Source organism: Buceros rhinoceros, unplaced genomic scaffold (assembly GCF_000710305.1).
Source record: "Buceros rhinoceros silvestris isolate BGI_N320 unplaced genomic scaffold, ASM71030v1 scaffold473, whole genome shotgun sequence".
NCBI classification, from domain to species: Eukaryota; Metazoa; Chordata; class Aves; order Bucerotiformes; family Bucerotidae; genus Buceros; species Buceros rhinoceros.
Genome location: NW_010405195.1, coordinates 118,076 through 127,992, shown reverse-complemented (window position 1 = coordinate 127,992; position 9,917 = coordinate 118,076). Strand labels below are relative to the sequence as shown.

Sequence of the window (9,917 nt, the reverse complement as noted above, 5' to 3'; positions counted from 1 at the left end):
AGAGTGGTCACTGTATGCTGGTTCTTCTTCCCTGCTAACGCCATGTTTGAACTTTATATAAACCTAGAGAAGTTCAGTGACTTTTCCAGTTGTCTGTCAGCTCCCTGTGTCGAATCACAAAGCTGATGGTGATTTTTTGAGGCAGGGAAATGGTTCTGTAACTGTATTCCAGGCAAGGCTCTTGCATTGCCGTAAGACAACAACGTTTTCTGTGTTCAGAGGAGTTTTTCCTCGGAGAAGGGAAAGCCAGTCATTTGTGTAATTATGAGAACTCCCCAACTCACAAAAGTCTCTGAACTTTAGGCTGTGGGTGTTTGGTGATGAAAATCGGAGTGGGAATTCTGTTTAGTGTACACAGAAAAACATGAAGAGGAGCCTCTTACACGCAGCATTTGAGAGTCTCGATGTGATGAATAATTTCTGTAGATTAATTATTGCTCCAGGTATGTCGGCTGTGTCTCTGCCGGCCATGGAAAGGAACTATTAATGCAGCCTGTCCCTGCATCCGCGGGTGTTCCTGATGTGCCTGATCAGCCGTGAGGCTGCTGCTGTGCTACCTTATCTCCACATTTATTTATTGCCAATGACTTTTAAGACCTAAATGGAGCTACGGTGATGATTTATGTTACACGAAGTACTGTTGAGTTTAGTCGTGCCTTTGTTAGGGACACGCTTACCCTTAAATTAAAAACCAGGTAAAAGCATTTCTTCGACTGTAGGATGTTAATTCATTATGGTGGGTTTTTCTTGTTACCAGGGAAAGTGGGATAGGCGTCCAGATAAGAGCGGTGAATTAAACCTCCAGACAAGAACATCAGCATTCCTAAAGAAATCCTGTTTTCCTACAAGAGAGAAAATATTTTGGCCCCCTCCCTTCCCCCAGGTATTTCAGAATTGCTCCCCTTTTGATTTTATAGTGGCAGCTGGAATTACAAAGCACATTCCATTATCAAACGTAACTCTTCATCTATTAAACATTAGCTGTGGTACCTTTGAAGCATTGAGATGTTTCTTCTGGTATGCTGCACCTTCTGCTTGCCACATGCACGTACTTCCAGCGAGGTTTCCATTAGCACCCGCAAGACACTGCAGCAGAGTTCACTGCTTGATGTTGGTGCAGCTTGTTTCAGGCTGTTTCTTCAGTGATCACCTTCTGGGTACTGCTGATGGCTTGCAGCTGGCTCTAGCAGACAGCTTCTCCTGATAGGGGAGCACTTAAACCTTTGGTCCTCAACAGACTGGCCAGAGAGTGTCAATGACTCTTCAGATGTTTAGAGAGTGGCTACAGAGCTCAGGTACAGCTAACAGATAGCAGAAGGCACAGAAGGAACCCAAGGTGGGCCAAAGACTCTACTCAAGATGTGGAATTGCTTGAAATGGAGCAGTGATGACATTGGGAACATCAATGGGAATGACTATCCCTGACACATCAGAGGTCTCAATCCAGACGGAGGATGCTGCTGTTTAGATCCTGGACCACAAGGTGTGTGTGGTGCCTCTTTCTGGGGCTGGAGTCATGAGTGGCGTCCCCTGTGGGTGATGTGCTTTGAGTTGCACCAAGTACAGGAGCTGTGGAAGAAGGTGAACAGACTGTGTACTGTCAGAGATCAGTGATGGTCACTGGAGACTCCCTCCTGCAGAAAAGAGCAGCAGCCATGTGCTGACCTGACTTGATGTCTTGGGAGGTTTGTTTGCTGGTGAGGTAAATCCAGGATACTGCAGAACAGCTACAAAGGCTCATCCATCATGGGGTCTATTACCCCATGTGGACACGTAGGATGCTACCAGAGGTGACTTTTGAAGGAGTAAAGAGCGATAGCAGGACTCTGGGGACAAGCGTGAAGGGCAAGGTGCCTTGGGGATGTCCTTAGTCCGTCCTGTGAAGGTGGAGAGCTTGGGCAGGAGTGGACAGTGATTGGGAGCTGCCAGCGTGGACTTGCCAAGGGCAAATTGTTCTTGATGGCCTTCTGAGAAATCTGGCAGCGTGGTGACAGCAGCGTATGTTGTTTGGGTTAACTTTAGTAAGGCCTTTGACACAGTCTCCTGTAGTATGGGGACATATGGCCTGATAAGGGTGGAAAATTCCCATCTGTAAGTGGTGGAGAGCAGAACAAAGTCTAGCTGACCCTCAGAGGTCAATATTGGATCAATACTGTTTACTGACTGTAATAACCTGCCTGACGGGCCAGAGTATCAGCAAGTTGCTGAAGGGTATCAGATTGGGGGAGAAAGGTTGGTATTTAGACTGGAGGCAGGGCAGCGTTCAGAGTGACCTTGACAGATGGGTGACATGAGCTGGCAGGAACCTCGTAAAGGTCAACAGAGGCAAGTGCTGGGTCCTGCCACTGGGACACAACGGCCTTGAGCAACAGGCCAGGCTGGGGCAGCCACTGGGGAATTTCAATGCCATTGTATACATAAATATTTCAGGTGTGTGTAGTTCACCATCAGGGTTCCTCCTCCGTTGCTCATGTAGTAGGATCTATTTCCCTCTCGGAATAAATACATCTCATTGCCGTGAAAGGCCTCCTAGAGCTGTTAGTCCGGGCAGGCGCAGGGGGCGGAGCTGAGTGCATGTACTAGCAGTGTAGTCTCAGTGTTCTGCTGGCATGTTCTTGATGACAGGAATTGTTCTTGATCTTGGGAAGGTGGAGATTTTGAGGTATTTCAGAATTCACTGCTCCATCTCCTTGAATGTCGGTGGGTTGAATCAGGTTAAAATCAGTTGCAATGTCCTCTACAATCCTTAAGTAGATTTCCTGCAAGAATTCTTGATGGGGTGAATTAATTTTTAAACTGGACTTCAAAATGGCCTTAATAGCCCATAGAATTGAAACAGTGGAAAATCTTTTATTCCTCAGCCTTTTTTTCCATTCCTTTTCTCATTGTATTGAGGCTTTACAGATCTTCTCTGTTGATCTGCATAGCTTAATGTGGGCCTCGCTCCTTGTCAACTTGGGCTTTCTGGTGCTTTGTACAGTTGTATAAATTGTAAGGATTTTTTTTTTTTATTGTTACAGTTTATCTGAACATCCACAGCCAAAAAATTGTTGGTTCTAGGTGAGTTGTACCAATCTGCCAGTTAATACATCTGGGTTTTGACCCAGACAGGGACTTGTTCTAAACATGATTCAGGCCCCTTCTTGGCCCGTTTTTGAGTTTCTCAGCCTTTAAATGGAAATTCAGTCACATATGGAAATTTAGACGTTTTTATTCAAGAGACCCGAACATCAAGTGGCTGTTTACATTTTTGCGTAGCTCTCTGTGTATCATTAAATTGGCTTTTTTAATATAGAGTGTGATTTCGTTTCTGATTTTCAGGGTGTCACAGTGTTGAGCTGTATTTACTGTGTGAGCCATGACTTTCATCCTGAAATTCCTATAACTTGGCAAATATAACATAGTTTTATATAAAACTAATGTATATTTTAATGGTAATACATTGATTTTTCATGAAAGTGGGAGCTTTTTCCAGCCCAAGAGGACATCCCTGTACCAAGTTGAACCTGTCTGTTTCTCTATAGGAAGACTTCAATTATTGTTCTCCCTGACTTGACTCCTTACTTCACCTTGTTACACTTATTTACAATGGAAATTAAAAAATTAACCTGAATATTTCATAGCAGCTGTTATCACAAAATCGTTTTAGCTGGAAAAGCCCTTTCAGCTCGAGTCTCCCTGTTCCCCCAGCACTGCCAGGTCCCCACGAACCCCTGGCCCTCAGCACCACCTCCACACCGCCGGCAAACCCCACCAGCCATGGGCACTCCACCACTGCCCTGGGCAGCCTGGCACACGCCTGCACAACCCCAACGGGCAACAAATGCCTCCTCAGGGCCAACCTCAACCTCCCCTGCAACAACTGCAGGACGGTTCCTCTCGTCCTGGCGCTTGTTCCTGGAGAGAAGAGATCAACCACCCACCTCATTGCTCCAACCTCCTGTCAGGGAGTTGTTGAGAGCCAGAAGGTCTCCCTGAGCCTCCTTTGCTCCAGGATCAACCCCCCCAGGTCCCTCATAGCTGCTCCTCAGTGCACTAGTGCTCCAGACCTTGCTCCAGCTTTGTTACCCTTCTCTGGATATGCCCCAGTCCCTCAGTGTCCTTCTTGGAGTGAGGGGCCAAAGCTGGACAAAGTATTTGAGGAGCGGCCTTCCCAGTGCCTCCAGTACAGAGGAAATAAACTGATATGAGTAATTTAAATACCTGGCAGTTGCTGGAATTCGTACTGGGGGTTTTGCAGGGATGGTGAGGGTTCAGCCCTAGTAAAGGCTGATTCTTGGTGAAGTGAGGATGACAGTAAGTGCAGCTTTCTTTCCCCTCCTCCCTGTTTCACAGTACCCAAGGGGAAGTTGGATTATGTGATCTGATTTCTTTAATACCACAGATCATTAGGTTTCATCCAGATATTTTTCATCCCCTGAAGTCCTGTGAATCAAGACCACAGAATTCCCTTCCTCAGGAAACAAAGGGACCAGCTCAGCCTTATGGTGCACCTTGGAGTGTGTTACTCCAGGTCAGAAGCCTGGTGAGGAGCATAAGGAGATGATGCAGGTGGATGCAGCAGAAAACCCTCCACCCTCCTCTGCAGATATTCCTATTAGTTTTTAGTTTTCCTATTAGTTTATTATTGTTTTTCTTTTTTTGGGAGACTAAGTCAGTGTTTTCCTGCAATATGAGGACTGTGGCAAATATCCTTAAAATGGCAAATGGTTCTAGCTTGATTCTACACCAAATATCACTGAATTGCATTGTATTTACTCTTTCTCACCCTCTTTTTAAACTGTCAGGAGACTTTTCTGAATGATTTCTAGGGGGGCAAAGGTAATAAATATATCACCTGAATTAATGTTGGGAGGATAGAGATGATATCTAGGAGTTACTGTCCAGAAACAAAAAACAAAGGAGCTTTTCTGGGTGTGGAATTCTGTTTTTCCCTGCGTTTAATTAATGTTTAATCTGAGTAAAAGATGTAATAGCAGATATAATACTTCCTAGTTTAAAGAAACCCTACATAATGTTCCTGCTTTCCTGCTTTCCTGCGGTGCCACTAATTCAGTTCTTAAAAGCCTTCCAGTAACAGATAGAGAACATTTTATCAGCTTATGGGACCGTGAATGAACTTGAAGTTCCATTTTGAATGACAATAAGGTGAGGAATATCCCAGTGTTCACATAAAATCCAGATACACATGGGAGTGTTTTCAGTTTTCCCAACTCTGATGCATTTATTAGTCAGACTTTTTCATTCTCTGCTCAAAATAATTTTCTCCTGGGACATTTGTCTCCTTCAGTCTCATATTTCATCGTGTTTTGTAACATATTTATGCTCGTCATAGGAGGATTCCTGTCTAAACTGTCCCGAGGTTAAAAGGCGCTTTGTGTTTGACTAATCGAGGGAAATGCAGTCACAAAGCGGCAGCGAACCCTGCTCCAAGGAACGTAGAAATGGAATTATGTGCTGTTTTGCCAGCTTTTTTTTTTAAAAAAAACCTCCATTTAAAATACAGAGTTAAATCTGTAGCTACTCTAAAATCTTCCTCATTTATGGGGGTGCTGCTGTACAATACATTTTCTTCTTGCTGGACCTTCCAAGTCCAAGATTTCTGTTGTTTTTTGGGGGTAAATTTGATTCGCATGGTGTTGTGTTAATCCCACACCAGGGCCAGGCCAGTGCTTTGGGTTTTCTTCTCCAGTGTAAACCTTATAATGTAGAAAGATTTCAGGGGCAATCTCAGGTTTCCAGCTTGTCACAGTTGTTGTTGCACGATTAGTTTAAGTGGCCTTTGTTTTGTAGGGGGAAAAAAACCCCTTGTGGTGAAATAACCAGGTTTTGTGTAAACCGAGTATCTGTGACATTTCGCTTTGATTATATGTTTTTACTGAAGATTAGTGAGAATTGGAAAATAACTGCCTTAGCCTAAAGTCTTCCCTGAGTGACGTTCCAAAGACAACGGCTTGTTTTCTTGTACCTTTTCAATATTGACACACATTTCGGTTATTCCCAGTAGTCATTTCAGCGACTCTTTATACCTTTAAAAGAAAAAGAAGGCTGTTTAGGAGGATATTGCATTGAGATGTTTGTTTTCCATCCCGTTGGCGAGCCCCAGCCCGTAAAGCCCTGTGAGCATGTGGATGCTCTTCATGGGTGAAATGGAGTAGACAGGAGCAGAAAGAGCCTGTTCCAAGCTCCTTTTGTTTGTGTTCATTGCATTAACCTTATTATAGGATGTTCCTGAGGATTTTTTTATTAACATGTCGCCATAATTATTGTGTAACTAATTAAAATAGAATTAGATTTTCTTTTGCTGATGGCGTAGCCTTGAGCTTAGTGTTTTATGGTGTAGCTTGAAGTAAATGACTTGCTTTCGCTGTGCTGAAGTGCTGAAGAGGAAGTAGCTTAAGCTGTTGAAGGAAGAACCTTGACACGTTGAGGTTTTTGAACCTTCTTGCTGTTTCAGCAGTGTTGAAACCCTCTATTTACAGCGAGAGTCCTGGGAAGTGAATTTCCACAATAAAACCTGAAAATTTGAACATCACCCACATGATACAGAGTTATCAAACAATTTTGCGAATTTGTTGCTCATTTCTGCTATAAAGCAGAAAATACTTTGAAGTAAGTTATGGAATTTGTGGTGTTTTACTGTATGTATTAACGGATTGATTTTTTATTTTCCTTTTTCAGAGCATTCAGTCAGAAAAGAGCTGCAATTGAGAAAGAATATGCACAGGTAGGTTCTGGAATAATTTTAAATGTCTGTGGCGTTTTCTCTTGAGGTAATTTATTAATTTGCAAGTTTTCCCTGGCGTGGTGTTTTTCTTTTATCCTTTCCGTAAGTAACAAATAGTGAAAGCGCTGTTAAAGTTCTGAATCTGACAGTTTGGCTGGTGCAGGGCTTTGCCCCATTCTGTATTTTCATGGACATTCTGACTTGAGGAAGTTCTTGGGTACAGAAGACATAGTTTATTTTCAAATTGTTATAAAGTCGATCAACTCTTGGAGGTTTTCTCAGAACTTAGTGCGAAACTTGAGTAAAAAGTAAAATCAGGTCAATGAGAGGGAGAGGAAATGTGTTCTGGCGCTCTCAGTCTAAAATAAATTGACATTCTTCAGTCAGAGCAGCTTCCCCTCCATCTGAAGTAGAAGTGGCCAAATTGGGCCTCACGCTTGTGATAGGAAGTGGAATGAATTTGGATTTGTGTGGGTGAAAAGGAGAGAGGATTTGGGTGAAAAGGAGTTCCAAAACCAGAAAATGTCTCAGGGGCATTTGTGGGCTCTTGGAGCTTATGTCCAAGTCCAACAGATTAAAAATACATTAATTTATTTTATAATAGATTAAAGGTAGGATAAAATACACACAAGGGAGCTCGTGGAGCTCAATATGCCGTAATGTCTGGAGATTGGCCTGACATTACAGTCATTGATATTGGGGCCATGGCAGGAGGGAGATGTGAAACCACAAGCTCCTGCTGGGCCATTTCCAGAGGTACTTCTGAGGCTGCTGAGTTCGGCATCCTTTGAGTCCTTGGCGCTGCGTCACCTGCACAGACCTACAGCAGGAACGTTTTGCGTGGGTCAGCCTTTACCGTCAGGATCTTTCTGCCTGCAATGGACACATTTTCCAGACCTAGATGTTCTCCATGGAAGTGTTCAAGAGACGTGTGGAGGTGGTGCTAAGGGACAAGGGGTTAGTGGGGACCTGGCAGTGCTGTTTGGACTCGATGACCTCAAAGGACTCTTCCAACCAGATGATTCTATGTGATCTCAGCCCAAACCACTTCAAAAATGGAGTGAAATTTGTGCAGTCTTTAACCTAAATGCTCACAGTGGTGCTCTGAGGGTCTGCAGTTCTTGGCGCTCCAGTTCTTCACTGTACAGGAATTTACGTCTGTGTACACTGATGGCATCGGCAGTCACCCTTCATGTGATTAAATCCAGCAGAATCGATAGGTGCCTTGTGAAACTTTGATGAAAAATACGTGTTCTTTAGTGAATTTTGTAATGGTCTTGTAGAAAATTGACGATCAGTTCCTAATACATTGATCCGTTCTGCGCTGGCAATGTTTTTTATCTGCTGAGGCGCTGCCAGCCGTCACTGCATTTAGCCAATAGTCTTGACAAGCTGGAAAAACAATTATTCTCAGATTCGGGAAGCTCGGACCTAACAACTGAGGCTTTCAGATACTTGCAGTTCCCCCCTTCCCAGCTCCGCAGCGATACAGCTGCATCATTTGAGATTCTCTGGATGGCGCCTGCTGTCAATGGAGGCTTGTGGGGCGCTTCCTTGCTTTGCTTAGCAGTGCACAGTTGGAGAACAATGTCAGACGTTTCTTCTTTGGCCTCTGAAAGGATTTTTGATGTTGAGATGGTGATACAATTTCACATAAAGTCTTTTGGTAATTAAAATAAACATGAAGTTTATGTGTCTGCAGCAGGATGTTCCTTTTAAATCAGCTATAAAGGGAACTGGAGATTCTCAGTAGATAGTTTCTGAAGCAGGATTTAGAAATCTTCTCACAGATTCCATCCAAATGCCTTTTGTCACCTCAGGGAACTTGGTAGATTCTTATATATTTGGCAAGGTGAAAAAACAGTGGAAGAGTGGGTGGTGAAAACCCATTTCCCAGCACTGATGCTTTACTGGTTTAAACCCCTTGACCGCTGATGCACTGTGCTGTGGCGCCAAGTTTGTGCTGTTGTCTGGAGAACAACCTGTGCAAAGGTTCGTGAAACACCAGGGCTCAGTGTTTATAATTTATCCCTAATTACATGGTAAGTGATGTGAATGTATGCTGTGAATTCCGGGATCTGTGCGGAAATTGCCCCATGTCTTACTTTGTCAAGGGAGTTTTTTTACTGAGACTTTTCACCGTGTGGTACCTGTTGCCCTCAAAGTTTTTTGGAGCTGTTTTTCTGCTCATTGTCTGCCTCCAGTGGGTTCTTTACTGGCTTTTCTAGGCTGTGCTGAGGGATAAAGGGGAGCAGTATCTGATGCAGCAGCCCTGGTGCTGCAGTTCTGCCGTCCTTTCTCGATCCGCGGTGAACACCGAGCCTTTCCACTCCTGTTGTCAGCCCTGCATTATTTAATAGATGCTTAAGGGCTTACCTTGATATTCGGAATTGAGAGTGCAGAAAGGCTCTCATTTCCCATTAATGCTAGTAATAGCATTTATATTGCCATTTTATACTATTTTTATTAGCTATTATTCTTGATTAATAAGCTAACTGAAATCCATGGCTAAGAATACTCGTGTTAGGTGACAGCAGAACCTGGTGAGCGTGTGCTTTTGCTGCTACCCAGCAAATAAAAAAAATCTGTTTTACCTCACCTGTTAAATAGGTAAAACAGTATTTTTTTTCCCTGTCGTAAATACATCTCTGCTGTACTTGTAACTCAGCTTTCTTGTCTGTTTTATTCTGGAGGTCAAATTAACATTAAAGAGTTGTGTGTGCTTGGTAAAAATATCTTCTCTGAGATCTGGAGAGAGTGGACAGGTCACTCAGTGTCTGTTGCAGGGAGAAACTTGATATATTTAAGACATTTTAAAACACAGAGAAAATAAAAGGTGGTGTCTTTTATAGCCACACATTCCTAGCGGCAGCTGTGAGTGAAGTGCAAATGTTTTCTTTGGCGGTGTTTATATCGGTGACAATAAGGAGAGAAGCCTTAAAAGAAGATGAAATGAATGACACAGAAAAAAGAGGCCTGTGAGAGCAGCAGATGGAGCAAGAGGAGTTGGAGGGAGAGAGGAGCAGGAGACGCAAGAGGAAAGGAGGATGTTGGTAGGTAGTGTGAGTGTTTTTACCAGCTTGCCTCACCCCAGCAGCCTGGGCAGCAGGTGGACGGAGGGGTTGCTGCCCGTCTGCTGCGCTCTGCTCTGCTCTGGGGAGACCCCCCTGCAGTGCTGGGTCCAGCTCTG

At 43.8% G+C, this 9,917-nt stretch overlaps 1 protein-coding gene across 1 annotated transcript in view; it reads left to right on the top strand.

Annotated features, from left to right (window-relative positions):
* Positions 1-9,917, top strand: part of FCHSD2 (FCH and double SH3 domains 2) — a 144,475-nt gene that overhangs the window by 19,992 nt on the left and 114,566 nt on the right. The window contains exon 2 of the mRNA XM_010133623.1: positions 6,682-6,727. Within this exon, the coding sequence (XP_010131925.1) occupies positions 6,682-6,727 (46 nt within the window). The remainder of the gene's footprint in view (positions 1-6,681; positions 6,728-9,917) is intronic.